Source organism: Gorilla gorilla, chromosome 2, assembly GCF_029281585.2.
Source record: "Gorilla gorilla gorilla isolate KB3781 chromosome 2, NHGRI_mGorGor1-v2.1_pri, whole genome shotgun sequence".
In the NCBI taxonomy this organism is placed as follows: Eukaryota; Metazoa; Chordata; class Mammalia; order Primates; family Hominidae; genus Gorilla; species Gorilla gorilla.
Genome location: NC_086017.1, coordinates 55486593 through 55503797, shown reverse-complemented (window position 1 = coordinate 55503797; position 17205 = coordinate 55486593). Strand labels below are relative to the sequence as shown.

Below are 17205 nucleotides of genomic sequence, written 5' to 3'. Positions count from 1 at the left end.
GCCACTCTTTTCTCCATACCAAGTCTTCAAAATCCAGATGTGCTTCAAAAGCACATCTCAGTTCAGAAAAGCCACCTTTTGAAGTACTTCACAGTTGCACGTGGCCAGTCTCCCGTACTGGACAACTTAGATCAGATACTAGCTAATTCAGTCCTCACAACCATATGCACATTTTACTGATGGGGAAACTGAGGTACAGGTCTGCTGAACAACCTGCCCAAGGTCTCACAGCTGTTGGCAGAGCTGGGGGGTGGCAGATCCAAAGCCCACGTGCTTATTAGGCTTTTCATTCCCACCAACAGCTCCTCAAATCAAAGCCACCATGCATGCCTGCCAGCATGTCTCCCTGCTCCCTGCCAAACCTGCGCAGGCCTTTGGTGAGCTGGTCCCTGGAACTCTATAAGTTTCTATCCAGATAAAGCATGTATCCCAACCCTTTCTGGCCCCTCTAGTCCTCAGCTACCAAAGGCATCTCCTACCCACATGAGAGCGCTCATCTGAGTAACTCTGGTCAGGGTGAGGGATGCGGACAGCAGCCCAGTGCCCCTGCCTCCCTACCACGTCAGTGTAGGGTATGGATTGATGCCAGAATGTGTGTCCCAGCTAAACGCACTGACACTCAGGAGGAAGTCAGGGAATATCTGCTCCCCACATCTGGCCAGAGTGTACACATATTCATTCGAGAAGTCTTTTTTTTCTTGAGACAGAGCCTTGCTCTGTTGCCCAGGCTGGAGTGCAGTGGCACAATCTCGGCTCACTCGCCTCCTGGGTTCAAGTGATTCTTCTGCCTCAGCCTCCCGAGTAGCTGGGATTACAGGTGCGCGCCACCATGCCTAGCTAATTTTTGTAGTTTTAGTAGAGATGGGGTTTCACCATGTTGGTCAGGCTGGTCGATCTCCTGACCTTGTGATCTGCCCACCTCGGCCTCCCAAAGTGCTGGGATTACAGGCATGGGCCACTGCGCCCAGCCTCATTCAGTAAGTTTCCATTGGGTACCTGCTGTGTGCCAGGCAGTGCCTTGGGCCCTGGGGATACAACAGTGAACAAAAATAGACAAAAACCCCACTACCAAGGAGCTCAGATACAGCAGGAGGAACTAAGAAATACCTGTTTGTGACAAAAGGCAGCCTTAGTAGTCCTAATTCAGTCTCTTGCACATAGTAGGTACTCAATAATAGCTGCTGAATGAATGAGTTATCCTGGCTTGGAACTGCTTTTTCTGGATGTGGTAATGCAAAGATAGGTCTGGGGCAGAGGTAAGTGAGGGCTGTAGAACCCCGCAGGAAAGCCAGTGACTCACTTGGGGTTCATGCCCACAACTCCAGCTTCAGGAATCTGGAGCTCCACCCACCAAGGAAACCAAGGAACCATTCAGAGCCAGGCGCGGTGGCACACGCCTGTATCCCAGCTACCTGGGAGGCTGAGGCAAGAGGACTGCTTGAGCCCAACAGCTTGAGGCTGTAGTGTACTATGATCACACCTACGAATTTAAAAAAAAAAAGAAGAGAACATCATGAGGCTCCCCCAGGTTATATGCTGACCGACTGAAATTCCCTTAACCGCAAAATGTAGTCAAGTCTCAAGTTTACCACAAGGGACAGGGCTTCTCCAAGTTTACTGGATCTGGAGGTCCAGCACTTCTAACATTCAACTTCCATTCCGTGCTTGGCCCTCCTCCCACAAGCAACGTCACCCAAGTCCTCACCAGATAAGCTCTCCCTTCAAAACTCTAACAGGTAATCAAGGTCTGGTGAAAATTGGCACAGCTACTACCAGGCACAAGTTATGGAGAAAATACCTATGTAGCATCCACTGTTTCTTAGCCACTACTGCTGAGCAAACAGTAGCACTGTCACCAAAATATTTCCCTTTTTTATTCTGATTGGGTAATATTATAAATACATACCATGATTCATTCATTCAACAAATATCTCATGAGTAACTTCTACAGACCAGGTCTTTTGCTTTCTATTTTGAACCTTATCACTAATTCAGTGTTTGGTTTTATTTCTTCATTCTCCTTCTATTTTATTATTATTATTATTATTTTTGATACCGAGTCTCACTCTGTTGCCCAGGCTGGAGTGCAATGACACAATCTTGGCTCACTGCAACCTCTGCCTCCCAGGTTCAAGCGATTCTCCTGCCTCAGCCTCCCGAGTAGCTGGGACTACAGGCATGCGCCACCACACCCAACTAATTTTTGTATTTTTAGTACAGACAGGGTTTTACTGTGTTAGCCAGGCTGGTCTCAAACTCTTGACCTCAAGTGATCTGCCCGCCTCGGCCTCCAAAAGTGTTGGGATTACAGGTGTGAGCCACGTGCCCAGCGTCATTCTCCTTACTTCTTAGAGACAGGGCCTCACTTGCTTCTAAACAAACTTTGTCATTGTACACATTTTTCACACCCTCCCCATCTCAGGCTTCTTCACTCCATCAGTGGGCTTCTCTGCAAGCAAATGAGGGAAAGCTTCCAAGTTCAACCAATGTACATGCCTGGGATGCCCCCGCCCATACACACAAGGTGTCCGAAGCAAGTTCTCCCTAAACCACTGTCACCCTCAGAGCCAAGAGTCTTCTCCCAGCCAACAGCCCTGAATCTAAAACTGGCTCTGAGGCTCAAAGCAAGGGAAAGGACACAGAATTATAAGCAGCACAGGACCTCCAGTCTCCATAAGATGAAGAAACTGAGGACAGAAAAGTGAAGCAGATAAGTCAAGCTTACAGCCAGAAAGCAGCACAATCAGGCCTGCAATGCAATCCTTGCTGCCCGCATTTAATGTAAAGATAACTGTCAGCAAATGCCCTGGAACCTAGCCATGGCCAGCAGCTGAGCTGCCCCCAATTCCATTTCTTTCTAAATTTACTACCTCACTGCATCATCAGGAAGGAATGCAAACTGAGGTAGCAGGAGGGGAGGGAACAGGCGACATTTTGGCAGATGCAAAACCTCAGGGCCAGCCCTGACCATCACGCGAGCAAACGTGGCCATAACTTGGTTCCACCCTGCTGAAAGGAAATCCATCAACTCGGCTGACAGGGAGGTGCAGGGGAACAGGGAAGCCGCTGTTATTGTCAGAAGGGGTTTCAGGCACAAAAAGCAAATCTGCTCCTGCTTTACCACCTGAAATGGCCGTCACACGCTGGCCAGCTCGGGCCTGCTGTAATATGTGTTCACCCCCTGACTTGGAGCCTGCCTGCTAAGAGGGGTGCCTTATCCACTAGGTCCTCTAAGTACCTCAGTCACTATCCTTCCAGAACTAGCTGCAGGGAGGACTCATGCTAAATGCAAACTCCCTCCCTGGAATGACAGACAGCATCGTGGCAGGCTTCCAGAACTTTTTGTGTGCTACAAAACATGTTTGTGGGGAGGGAGGTAGAGACCCCTGAGATGCTCCCCACCAGCTTTCAGTAACCGGGAGTAACCCATCCTCACTCCCCGGGGACACAGCGACAGTCACACAACAAGAAAGATGAGGAAGGAACTTGGCCAAGTTTAAACTCATGGCTCTCAAAACTTAAAAATAACCTGGCTGTGGATCCTAAGAACTCCCTTTGAAACACTCAAGCAGAAAGTCTCCTGCCTTCCAGTGTGACCCTGAGACCCTGTGTCCAGCTGGTTTCCCTGTAAGGGGAAAAATGGAAAACAAAAACTGGAGTGTATATAAATATTCGCTGGCAAGTGCTACCCTGCGTTGCCACGCCTTGGAAATTTCGGTGACCTGTTTTGTTTTAGGACAAGGTATCTGTTCAGTTTGCTGGATGGACTCTAAGGACAGTGTCATCCAAAATTTGGTTATAGGCCAGGCATGGTGGCTCACACCTGTAACCCCAGCACTTTGGGAGGCCAAGGCGGGTGGATCACTTGAGGTCAGGAGTTCGAGACCAGCCTGGCCAGCATGGTGAAACCCCATCTCCACTAAAAATACAGAAATTAGCCTGCCAAGGCAGAGTGTGCCTGTAATCCCAGGTACTTGGGAAGCTGAGGCATGAGAATTGCTTGAAACTGGGAAGCAAGGTTGCAGTGAGCTGAGATATTGCCACTGCACTCCAGCCTGGGCAACAGAGCGAGACTCTGCCTCAAAAACAAAAAACAAAACAAAACAAAATTTGGTTCAAGCACCTCTGCACACAGCCTGGGGTTGCTCCTGACCCCCAGACAAGGCATCTTGCTCACGCCCAAGGGAAGTATGGGCTGGCACACCCCTACTTATGCCTGCAGCACTTGGGGATGTCACACGAGCACCCCTGAGGACATGGTCCACTTGCCCTAACCCACACCCCTTCAGAGGAACACAAGGCAGCCCATGTGCCTCCGAGCCTCTGGGGCTCTGTCCACTGCTCTGCAGGGAGGCACTTGTGCAGGCACAGGCTCCTGGACAGAAGAGAAAGCTGGAGATAGCCTCTCGTTGCAAGAGTGGGACCCAACTCCTCCAGTCAGCTCAGGCACGCCTCCACACTCTGCCTTCTTTGCTGCTCCTGGAATGGCCCTGGCTCCACCAGAGTACAAAAAGACCTCAGCCTTGACCTACCCTAGCCACAGTAGCCCCTGAAGTTTCTTCTTTGTTAGAAAGGAGAAACTTCCAAGAGCTAAGAGGCATCACAACACAGTGGTCAAAATCTCCAACTCAGCAGCCAGACTCAGCAAAGATACTTCATAAAAGTACTAGGCAGGCCACTTAACTTCTGTGTAGCTCAGTTTCTCCATCTGTGAAATGGGGTTAATAAAGTAGGGTTGTTGGGAGGATTGAACAACGTAATACAGGTGAGTAAAGCATAAGAAGTGCTTAGAAAAGTGTCTGGCAGAGAGAAACTGCTAGACGAACTTTAGTAAAACTGTCTCAGAGCCATAACCCCAGCTAAAAGTCCCTTATCCCACCTTCACGGCCTAATGGAAGTCCCTCTGCTCCTTCAACAGGCATCCACGGAGCCCACAGCATGTGGGGCACTGGGACAAAGAAGGGAGACTGGCCCAGACACTGCTGGGCCTGAGCCCACTGTCCTATGACAAATGATCAGGCCTGAGACCCAACAACGCCCAGGGCGCCACAGGAGCCCACGGAGAGGACTGGGTCATGCCAGTACAAACAAGGACAGTGAACACCACAAACCAGAGCTCCCAGCTGCCCCCTGCACTAAGGATGACAAGTTTAATTGGAATGAGCGCCTCAAAAGGCCTGCAGGGTTGGTGATCATCATCATACCAGTGGCTTGCCATGTGTGGTTGTTTCCTAAAGGACACCTTTAGTCCTTCCTAATCTCACTTTAATTAGATGCACTCTTCCAAGCAAATTGGCCTTTAGCTCAGTAAATGATTCTACATTTGGCCAGAGATCCAAGAATCACAGTGCCTAATACATTCTGTATCACCAGTGGGCTCAGCCACTACTTTGTACTGGATACTTTCTGCAGACAGTCTTAACACTGATTATTCTAAGAATGGAAGGTACATGAGTGATTCATGTTTCTTCTTTAATTGTATGTATTTTCCAGAATATCTAAAGTAAAAATGATTACCACTTACAATTGCAAATGTAACCATAACTAAAAATAAAAATTGTTTTTTAATTCTGTAAAGGTCTGGTAAGGGGCTGGGATGCCAGGCCGCTTGGCCTCTGCCTTTCCAGGCTCTCTGCTACTGCCAACAATAATGCTGCCCAGTCCCTGTTACATGGTTAGCTGAAACCCAGGCATCTAGTTATACCCAATGCCACTGTCACAGGACTTTGGGCCGGGAAGGACCCTGAGAGGTCATCTTGGCTCAACAGAGCTAGAGGGACTTGCCCAACATCACACCCTGAGCTGCTGGTGGTATCAGGCCCAGAAGACCTGGTTTCCTGACTCCCAAATATGTGTCTTTCTTGCACAGTTCTGTCTCCTATGTGACAGTCACAAATCAACAGATGCAAACAAACATAACTTTTTAAAACCCCTGCCAAGAATGATCGTGTCAAAATATCCGTTTCATGTTCTGGACTGTTAATGGAAAGAGCAGGAGGGCTGGATGGAAGAAACAAGACATTCTTTCCTGGTCACAAAAGAACAGAGCAGAAACATACCATACCAAGGAGGGAGGACTCCAGAGAGAAAGCATGACGGGACAGGCAGACGCTGTGGGAATCCATGTCGGGACGTGCCAGGGCTACAGCTCCCAGCAGATCAGCCTGCTTGGAAGGGATTGGTGGCATTGGCAGCACAGCACTGGCCAGAAGAACATCCGCTGGGAGCCGCCAAGGCAAGGACCTCAACAGGCTCAGAGAAAACAAGGCTGGGATGACGGGGAAGAAGGAGCAAGGTGAGGCACAGGAGGGGTGGGCCAGAGTGAGGGTCTCCAAGGTCACAGTGAGAGGAGTGTGAATCCATAGCACTGGCTGTCCTTCCCCACAGCACTCAACCCAGTGCTGAGAACACAGTGTGACCTGACACGTATGCATCATTGACCTGCTGATTGAGCAAAAAGATGAACCTATCTAAATGAAGTTTGAGAGCTTCCTCACCTCTACCCCTGGAAAACTCTGAAGAGAAGTGCTGTGGAGAGAGATGGCATGCAGGGACGGGGCTGAGGCACATGATGTAGTCACATCCCTTCAGAGAACACAGAGGACCAAGACGGTATCCAGTCCTTGACCACTGACCACACAGCAGTCACCGCTGTTACAGGGGGAGCTTCCAGCCCAGGAGGACATACAGTGGAGGTGGCCCTGGGCAGACGGCACCAACTCCTTGCTGTCTCCAGCCCAAGCTTCACCCAGGTCAGCCACATGATCTCCATTCATCCATCCCCAAACATGCCATAATGTGTTTTTACATTTTCCAAGTTTTTAAAAGTTACATCAAATCCCATGTTTGTTTAAAAGCCCATTTTTGCTATCAGAAATCAGACAGCTGATCCTTGGACACTGGTGGTGACTGTACAGGGGCACAAGGAGCGTCCTGGGTGATGGTCATGTTCTGCCTTGATCTGGGTGTTGGCTACACAGATGGGTTCACTTTGTGAACATCTATGATATGTGTACATCGTACATCAATAAAAGGTTAAGAATACATGTCTTCCTGACTTAGGAAGACTGCCTGGTCCATTAAAAAAATGCATGGGCTGGGCACAGTGGCTCATGACTGTAACCCCAGCACTTTGGGAGGCTGAGGTGGGAGATCACTTGAAGCTGGGAGTTCAAAACCAGCCTAAGCAATATGGTGAGACTCTGCCTCAATTTTTTAAAAGAATGCACAGAGACTGCCCAATGTCTAAAGGACTGGGCATCCCCATATCCCAGGGTGTGCATCTGCAGGGCCAGAGAGATTGGAGTCTTGAATGTCACTGACAAATGTTACCAGCAGAATCAGAAATTTACTTCCATGTCAATGGAAACCTGGATTCAGCTGGTTCAAATTATGGCACATCTCCAAAAGGCATTCTGGTGGCAGTCCCCACGTCATCATATCTAGTCATGCCAGTCACTCAGACAGAGGCACACAGCTGTTGAGCTTCTGTCACTTTCTTCCACTTCAGCAGTTGGTTTGGGTTTAATGAAATGCCTGATATGGGAGGAGGCTGGTTAGCCAGTGCCACTGGGGAACACAGACAGACCTCTGTTCTGGAATTCTGGAGGGGCTGCTTTATTACAAGACTAGCCCATGTTGTTTCCTTTTATGTGAAAAATGCTCGATTTTTTAATCTAGGCTGGAATTAAGCACCATATTTCAAGCATCTATTGCTAATAAAGTCTGATAAACAGTAATTAAAAAGTCATGAAGGGCCAGGTGCAGTGGCTCACGCCTGTAATCTCAGCACTTTGGGAGGCCAAGGCGGGCAGATCACCTGAGGTCAGGAGCTCAAGACCAGCCTGGCCAACATGGCGAAACCCTGTCTCTACTGAAAATACAAAAATTAGCGGGGCATGGTGGTGCGCGCCTGTAATCCCAGCTATCCAGAAGGCTGAGGCAGGAGAATCGCTTGAACCCGGGGAGGCGGTGGCTGCAGTGAGCCAAGATCACACCACTGCACTCCAGCCTGGGTGACAGAGTGAGACTCCGTCTCAATTAAAAAAAAAAAAAAAAAAAAGGCATGAAAACGAGGAGCAGCTCAGTGTGCAACAGACTGTCAGATGGAAGGGCATCTGTAGTCATTTAGACATGCAGATAGGGCATCTGTAGTCATGCAAATAGGACATGTAGGTACATAGATAGGACATCCACATGTTCCTTGCTGGACTGCTCGTTTAACCCTGTGCATTGCCAGGAAAGTAAAATCAAGTAAGACAGGCTCCCTGGCCCCGGTCAGGGCAGGGCCATTCTCAGGAGGAGTCACACCTGCTTTCAGGCTCCCAGGCTAAGGGGGCTCTGCCACTGCAGTTTTCTGGGTTAGGATACTGCTGAAAGGACATCCACCAAAGACAGAAAAACCAAACACAATGCCAACCTTTCCTTTCTCCATGCTGGTGAGGAGCAGGCCTGTCCATCCACTTCCTGGGTACAGGAGACCCTGGAACCTGCTTATTCTTGCCTTTCCCACCCCTCTGGTCCTAACAGCGAGCAGAATGTGGCTCTCTCCTGGTTAGCTTTAGCCATGACAGATCCCCAGGCCCACCCACAGCAGGGAGGGTGAGCACAGGGGCTTCAGGTCCAGGGGACACAAAAGTCCACAGCCCAGGCCGGGTGCAGCGGCTCACGCCTATAATCCCAGCACTTTGGGAGGCCAAGGAGGGTGGATCACAAGGTCAGGAGATCGAGACCATCCTGGCTAACACAGGGAAACCCCATCTCTACTAAAAACATATATATAAAAAATTAGCTGGGTGTGGTGGTGGGCGCCTGCAGTCCCAGCTACCCGGGAGGCTGAGGCAAGAGAATGGCTTGAACCCGGGAGGCAGAGCTTGCAGTGAGCCAAGATCGCGCCACTGTACTCCATCCTGGGCGACAGAGCGAGACTCTGTCTCAAAAAAAAAAAAAGTCCACAGCCTGAAACGTGGGGGAAGAAGGCATGGAAAACGCAAGGAGCCCACAAAAGCTCCCTACAGTACGTGGGTGGAGAATGAATCTGGAGGGGCAATAGAAGGCATCCACTCAGACGTGAGAGACCACCTAGTCCCACCATGCAAGTGGTCAGAGCAGAAGGAAAATCCCGACTGGTGTGGGAGCACCACTACTTGTACCCATATGGTCTTGAGCAAGTCACTTAACCTCTCTGGCCTCGGTTTCTCAACTGTAAACAGAGAATGGTGCCTACATCAAAACTAAGTGTGCAGGTTAAATGCCAACAAGGCCCACAAAGCACTGAACTCCAGTGCCCGGCACACCACTGGCACTTGACACACGGTAGCTACTACTAGAACCATAATGCCCAAGTCACCCGCTCCTACCTGCCCCCAGGAAGGGGGCGCTGTGGGGATGCTGCAAAGGCCCTTCGATGAAGGCGAGGACAGGGGAGGGCACAGCTGCTGGGGTGCGGCAGGCAGGCTGCCCTCCTGTCAGCCCCTGAAGAGACTATCCCAGCTGCACAGAGCTGCCTTGCCCAAAGTCACCATCTTCCTGGGTAGCCCACAGCCAACAGCTGATCCACGAGGGAGTGTGAAGGCCAGGCCATGTCAGGCCAACTAGGATGACCCTAAAGGACTTTTCCAGCTCCCAGCCTCCCTGCGGGGTCAGGTCCCAGCAGCTCAGCTCTCCTCTACCCACTCCTAATTCCTTCTCCATCTTCCACAGGTGGGGACCCCAAAAGCACGTTTTAATAAGCCCTTGTATGGTCAACTCTGTCTCAGTCAGCTTCCCAGGAAACCCAGCCTATGAAAAGTGGTTTATTTGTGGGGTTTTTTGTTTTTGTTTTTGTTTTGAGGCAGGGTCTCGCTCTGTCACCCAGGCTGGAGTGCAGTGGCAAGATCATATCTCACTGCAGCCTCAGCCTCCTGGGCTCAAGCAATCTTCCCACCTCAGCCTCCCAAGTAGCTGGGACTACAGGTGTGCACCACCATGCCTGGCTAATTTTTGTGTTTTTTGTAGAGATGGGGCCTCACTATGTTGCCCAGGCTGGTCTTAAACTCCTGGGCTCAAGCAATTCTCCTGCCTCAGTCTCTTGAGTCGCTAGGATCACAGGTGTGAGCCACCACACCCGGCTTGTGTCCTTTTTCCTTACAAAGGGAGAAGAGGGCCAGTGTGAGGAAGATAGGTGGATCACATGGAGGAGACGGTGGGGCACAACTAACAAAGGCACGGTGCCCTCTGCACCCCACCTCTGCAGTGTCAGCAGTGGTGCTAAAACAGAAGCCACACTGCACTAGGTGGTGTAGGCCAGGAGCAACGCCTAGAAGACCAAAAACCCAACAACATGGACAGAGAGACACGAAGAGGCCACGGGGGCGGGGGGGGGGGGGGGAGGGTGGCTGGAGGAGGAAGTAGGCCCAGCAGAGTAGGGAAAGAGACACGCCTCTGTAGGATCCTATTTTACTAAACCCACAAAGACCAGCCATGGAAAGTGCCAGGAGAGTTCCCATGCCAAGTTAATCAGTAACTGGAAACTGGGCATCTTGAGACTCTAAGGGCTTACAAAGGTGGCAACAGGGATTCACAAGCTCTTCCCACAAAGTCAAATGCCCAAAGGGACACCTTCAGTTCAACCTAGGAAGGGGCCCAAGCTAACCCAAACATCTACTTTGCTTTGCTTTTGGCCTGAGTGACATCACCTCTCATGGGGAGTTCTGTCACTCTGACTCTCACTGCCAAGTGCCCTGCACCATTAAACATTCTTCTATTTGGAAGTAGAATCTAACCATTATTTAACAAATGTAGCATGTTGGGTAGACAAAATCTTTCAAGTAATACCAGATGTAGGGGAGGGAAAAGTATCTGTGGAGGTGAGCCCCTCAGCTGTCCAGCCTCCTCAGGCTACCGACAAGGGAGGAGTGGTCTGGAGGAGCATGTGGTCTCTTCATGGTCCCCACACAGGGCCAGGCAAAGACTGCCAATCTTCAGCCCGAAAGACTTCCTCCTCTGCCCCAAGGTAGGTCGCAGAAGAGCAGATGGAAGCTCTGCCACCAAAGCAGGTGTGGAGCAAACCCTCTCCTACATAGCTGGCAGCTCAGCCCTGGCATGAGCTCTGCAGGAAGCAACCAAGCCACACCTAAAGGACACAAAAAAACCGCAGCCCCACAATCCCACTCCTGGGAGCTCATCTTGCAGCTACGCCTGCCCCTTGTAGATGGGTACATTCCAAAGGCCCATCAGTGAGGGCTGCTTAGGTGACCTTAGGTGACCTGGGCACATTGCACAGCAGCCACTTATAGCCAGCTGAACACATGCTGATGTAGAGCCACTGCCAAGACGCTGTGCAGTGGAACAGCATGCCACCACTGGGGCTGGCAGAAACACACACATGCTTATTACACCCAGAACACCTGACTAGACAGACCAGGGAAAGAGGCTCGATTTTCACTGTGCGTGCTTGCTTATCTGTGAAGTTTATACAAAAAATGAATAAAATACACGATTCCGTTTCTAAATGAAATTCCAGAATAGGTAAATGCCACAGGGACAGAATGCACATTGGTTGTTGCCAGGAGCTGGGAGGGGATAGGGGGAAACAGGGAGCAATTGCTTTATGGGTATGGGGTTTCCTTTTGGGTTGACGAAAACATTTTGGAACTGGACGGAGGTGTTCATTGTACAACGTTGTGAATGTATTAATATTAAACACCACTGAATTGTTCACTTCAAAATGGTTAATTTTACACTATGTGAATTTCATCTCAATTAAAAAAAAACATAAAAATAAATAAATAAAATAGGCTTCCAAATCTCTGCTTGGGAGACTGTTCGGCAATGCTGGTTAGACACATGGGCCCTGAGGCTGAACTGAACTGTCAGGTTCAAGTCCCAGCAGTACCCAATATGACCTGTGACACCGCCAGTAAGTAATTTAATCTCCCTGAGCTTCCGTTTTCTCATCAGTAAAATGGGCATAATGGCAGAACCAGCTTCCGAGGATGCTGTGACCAGTCGATTCAATAGTCAGCATCAAGTGTTCAGTAGAGTGCCAAGCACTGACCAGGCCTACAGGGACTCTGTGCTTGCTGTCTGCTCTGCCAAGAACACCATTTCCCTGGGAAAACACATGGTCCAGTCTCCTGCCTGCCTTTGCTCAAATGCATCTTCTAGGTGGGACATTCCCTGATCACCCAATTTAAAACTGGAAATCTCTCTGCCACCCCCAGCCCCACGGCTCCATTCCCTTTCTCTACCTTGATTCTCTCCCTAGTACTTGCTTATTTACTTCATTCACTCCCTGCCTCCTTCTACTACATTGTCTGCTCCAGGGAGGCAGAGGTTCCTGTCTGTCCTGTTCACTATGTATCCCCAAGACCTGGAATAGAGCATGGCCTCAAGATAGGTGCTCAATAAATTTTAATATATGCTGAATGGATGAGTAGCGTCAGCTAATACCGTTGCTCAGATGCACAGCATAAACTTGCATCCCAAGATAAAACTGCTGTTTGTGTTGTCCAATGAGCTTGAAATTTACAACTAAACAAAAGTTTAAATTAAAAGACCCACAGTATTTCCAGCTATTACTCCCAAATGTGGGAATGTGCTGAGGAGAAAAGATAGTTCATAGTAAGATGGTGCCATGTGCTTTAAAAAAATAAACCAGTAGGCCGGGCACAGTGGCTCACACCTGTAATCCCAGCACTTTGGGAGGCTGAGGCAGGAAGATCACTTGAGCCCAGAAGAACAGCCTGGGCAACCTAGAGAGGAGCCCCCCACCTCCACGTCCCCTTCCTCCCCTGCTTCCTCTTAAGTAGTCCTAGCTACTCAGGAGGCTGAGGTAGGAAGATGCCTTGAGTCCGGGAGGTCTAGGCTGCACTGCACTCCAGCCTGGGCAACAAGGCAAGACCTTGTCTCAAAATAAATAAATAAATAAATAAATAAAAATAAATTTAAAAAAAGTAAGCCGTAAACAGTTACCCTGACCTCAGCCTGCTGAGTATGGGGTGAGAACTGGCTCCCACAAGGTTCTCATGAGAAGCAAAACACAATGCTACCATAAGTTGCACACATCCAGCAGCCCAGTGCCTCAGACCCTGGTCCCTCAAAGGACCTTGGGACACTTGCTCGTTCACGGAGAATAAGCGTAGACTGACAGCAGTAAGCCAGCTGTCTTCCTCTCCCAGGGCCTTCCCTGTCCCTGCCCTCCATTAGGCAGAGCTGCTACCCCAGCAGGACTCAGGCTATGGGGAACACGGGGGTCAATTATCCAAAGTTAAAAACTGAAAAAGAAAAACCCCTCCGATTCTCTGCGAATAGGCTGTCTTTCTAGTTAGCTCTCTTATGAGACAACTAATCATTACTCAACAGAAAGATACAACTACCACTAAACCTCGTGCAAAGAAAAAAATTTGAAGCTAGCAGTCTCCAAGAGTTTGTGGTTTTAAAAAAGAGAATAAAACAAAACATGCAAGTTTGAGTAAAACCAGGAAGACACATTTTCCATCATAGTTTGTGCCACGGCTGTGGTGCAACCTGGCTGTTGGCTGTTATCTGGGTGTAGGCTGGGTTAGGAGGCACATGGTGCGGCAGGGCTCAAATCTCACCACACAGCAGGATCACGGCTGGCTGGGTCCCATCCCACAGTTTCTGATTCAGTAGGTCTTGGGTGGGGCCCAAGAATTTCCATTTCTAATCAATTTCCAGGCAAAGGGATGCTGCTGATCCAGGGACTACACTTAAGAACCACTGCTCTGGCCAGGCGCGGTGGCTCACGCCTGTAATGCCAGCACTTTAGGAGGCCAAGGCGGGCGGATCACGAGGTCAGGAGATTGAGAACATCCTGGCTAGCGCAGTGAAACCCTGTCTCCACTTAAAAAAAAAAAAACATTAGCCAGGTGTGGTGGCACGTGCCTGTAGTCCCAGCTACTCAAGAGGCTGAGGCAGGAGAATTACTTGAACCCAGGAGGCGGAGGTTGCAGTGAGCCGAGATTGCGCCACTGCACTCTAGCCTGGGCTACAGAACGACACTCCATCTCAAAAAAAAAAAAAAAAGAACCACTGCTCTACAAGTCTTTCATGGTAGTGTTTGACCTGCCCCAACTGCACATAAGTACCCATCTACACACAGACACACACACACGGCAGTCAAGAGCCCCTGCCTCAATCACTGGTCCCTCAAACAGCCAGATCAACCAGATCTGCCCAACCAACTACAGACTGAACGCTCAGGGGTACCTGCCCCTGAGAAAGCTGGTCCCACTCAAGTCCTATATGAGCCTGTCACTGCAAGAGGCTCTAAAGTCACACCCAAAACCCTTGAAATCCAAAGTCACAGCATTTCTCTTTTCTGAGAGCAGTCATGAGGAATCCCACCCTGCTGCACCCTTCACACATGAGTAACCCCAGCTGCAAGGTCCGCTTTCTGCCCCAGGATGCTTTCAAGTTTCTGAATCAGAAAAAGCAGCTGAAAGAGGAAGCCCAAAACAAAAAAATAAAAAAACAGGCCACTCAAAGAGAGGTAGCTACAGCCCACAGCATCCCTGGTAGGGGGCATGTTCCCCAATCTCAAGAACCCCATCGTCCCACCATAGGCAACTCTACCAGCCTCTCACTCACCAAAGTAATCAGCCTTCGGGTGAGCATCCATCTCTCGCTCCAGACGTTGGGTGAGGGCTTCTAATTTCAACTCAGCAGCAGAGGGTCTCAGCTCAGGACCTGGGACGAGGGGCTGGCAGGGCAGCCTTACCCTAGGGGAGCTGGGGCTGTCCAGGAGCACAGATCCCAGGCTACCATCAGAAGACCAGCCCAGGGGACCCTCTTTACAAGATAACTCAGGCAGGGTGGACATCACTGGATGGACAAGACTGGTGGGGCTGAGCTTGGGACCAGTGCCAAGGTCTGTGCAGCCAGGCTTCGGCCCCAGCCCAGGGACCGCACCCTGCTGTGAACCGTCCAGGCCAGCTGGCGAGGATGACAGGGCAGAACTGGAAAGGTAAGATTTGGGCCCATCCTGGAACCAGGGTTGGGGGTCCACATTGGGTTTGGACATCACACCTGAAACCTCACCCCCCAGCCCTGAGTTTGATCTTGGAAGACCTCCTTGCCTGGGGCAGCTCAGGGCTAGGGGTGCTGACACAGAAGGGGTCCTGGGCTGAACAGGCCCCAGAGCTGGTGCTCCGTTCTCCAAGTTTGGGGAAGGCAGGCCAGGGCTCACCCGCTGGGAGGAGGCAGTGGACCAAAGGCCTGTTGGCTTCTCGCTGCTGCGGCCACCAGTGCCACTATTCTGACCACCGAGGCTACCCTCAGAAGACCTGCTGGAGCTCAGGGAGAGCTGTCGGTGATTTAGGGGATGGTCCCCGCAGGGTTTGGGCAGTGGTGGGTCACTCCCCGGGGAGCTAGGCCACCCACTCCCTACACTCAGGCCGATGCTGGGGGACACTGCTGGTTTGTCACCCCACTTTGGGCTTGCCAAGGAGAGGTTGTCATAATAGTCTCCATGAGTGAGGCAGGAAGGATCCTCGCAGGGGCCTGGCTGGTGGAAAGCAGACATCTCAGAAGTCGCCAGGCTCTCCCTGGAACCACAGTCCTGGCTGCCATGCCTCGTGCCATGCAGGTATGGCCTGGATCTCTGCTCCTGCGGTGGGTACGGGGGCTGCCCAGCAGCGAGGGTGGTGACTGCCCCAGGTGCCCCTGTCGAGGCAGCAAGAGGAGGCTTGGCAGCACCATCCACAGTCAGCTTGCTGCCCACAACTTCCCGACGGGCCTGTGGGCCCAGGCGGCCCCCTCCATTGACAGGGCCTCTGCTCCCCCTGGGCAGAGTCTCCTCCTGCAGGAGCTGCTGCTGCTGCTGCTGGAGGTGGATTTTGGCCATCTTGGTGGCGAACACCCTGCGAGTTTCCTCAAACTCGGGGTTGTTGCCTGCACCCTTGTCCACTCGGAAGAGCCCATCCTTAGAGGCCTCATACATGTTCAGGTCCTCGATGAATTTACTGGCCTCCAGGCCCAGGTCGTCATACTTATCCATGATGCAGACAGGTGTCCGGGCCTAGCCCAGGTGCCGTGTGTGTGTATGTGTGTTGAGGGCAGCGGGGAGATGCTGGCGAAGGGTCGGGGCTCAAGTCCGGCCCAGTACAAGTAAAGACTTCCACCTGCCTAGCGTGAAGGGCATGACCCCAGGATTTAAGAGTCTAGCCGAAGTTGAGACCTCAACGCCAGCTGGACCAAGTTTGCTTCCAACTCCCTTTCCCCTGGAGACGTCCTTGTTGGGGTAGCTGGTGGCACTTCGCTGTCCCGGGCCTGCTCAGCGGAGTTCTTTTCTCCTCTTCAAATTATAAAAGGAAAAAGAAAACAGCAAAAAAGTAAAATCACATCCTCCTTAGGCAACCAAACACGGAAACTCACAGCAAGGCAGCAGCCGACTGGGCCGAGTGAAGCTGAATCGGCCGGGAGGGCGCCGAGGCCGCGAGTCGGGCCGGAGCAAAGGCGCGGCGGCTGAGGCGCAGGTACGTTCCGGCGCTGGGTCCTCCGCTGCTTCCCCGGAGCTGCGAACCCGGCCGGCGCCTGGCGGGAGTGTCGTCCGGGACGCACGGGCGGCCGAGCAGCGGCAGGAAGTTCACGGCAGCTGGGGCTGGCGGCCCATTGTCCGATGGCGGCGGCGGATCGGCGCGCGCGGGCCGGAGGGCGGCGGGACGCGGAAGTGAGTGCGCCAGGCGCAGTCCCTGCTGCTCGCTCGCCGGCTCTGCACGTCCCGAGCCCGCGCCGGGGCGGAGGGGGCGGCCGAGGGGCGGGGACGGCGCGCGGGCGGGCGCCCAGGGGCAGGCCTGCACCCGGCAGCGTGGCTGGGCCTCCTGCCCCCAGGCCTGGCTGGAGAACACCGAGGGGTGCCCCACAAGTCCGTCCCACGCTCTAGCACTGGGACTGCACTGGACTTCGCCGCCGCCACTGCCGCCCCCTGCGAGTCCTGGACCGAATTGGGTGCTGCGACCTCCCTTCCAGCCTCGGGTCCTCAGCCCGGCCCCGCCCCTGGCAGCGCTGGGCGGGGTCCTCCGCTCGGAGATGGGCGGCCTGGGTAGCCTGCATGGGCCCAACACAGGCGCTGGGAGTTTGCGAGGAGTTTCGAGGACGCCGCTCCTCGCTCCACTGCCTCAGTTTCCCCGGTGGAAAGCCAGCCCTTTGTGCCTCTCGAGGCCGGCACTGTCCAGGCTGTGCCCGCCGCCCGGCTTGCCCGAG

The 17205-nt window shown here is 52.0% G+C and overlaps 1 protein-coding gene across 2 annotated transcripts in view; it reads right to left on the bottom strand.

Annotated features, from left to right (window-relative positions):
- Window positions 1-16976, bottom strand: part of LIMD1 (LIM domain containing 1) — an 87257-nt gene extending 70281 nt beyond the window's left edge. The window contains exon 1 of one of the 2 annotated variants that reach the window (XM_055382178.2): window positions 14593-16976. In XM_055382178.2, coding sequence (XP_055238153.1) covers window positions 14593-16000 — 1408 coding nt within the window. In that variant the 5' untranslated portion in view covers window positions 16001-16976. The remainder of the gene's footprint in view (window positions 1-14592) is intronic. The other variant, XM_019024067.4, reaches the window with a different exon arrangement.
- Between the last annotated feature and the right edge of the window lie 229 nt (window positions 16977-17205).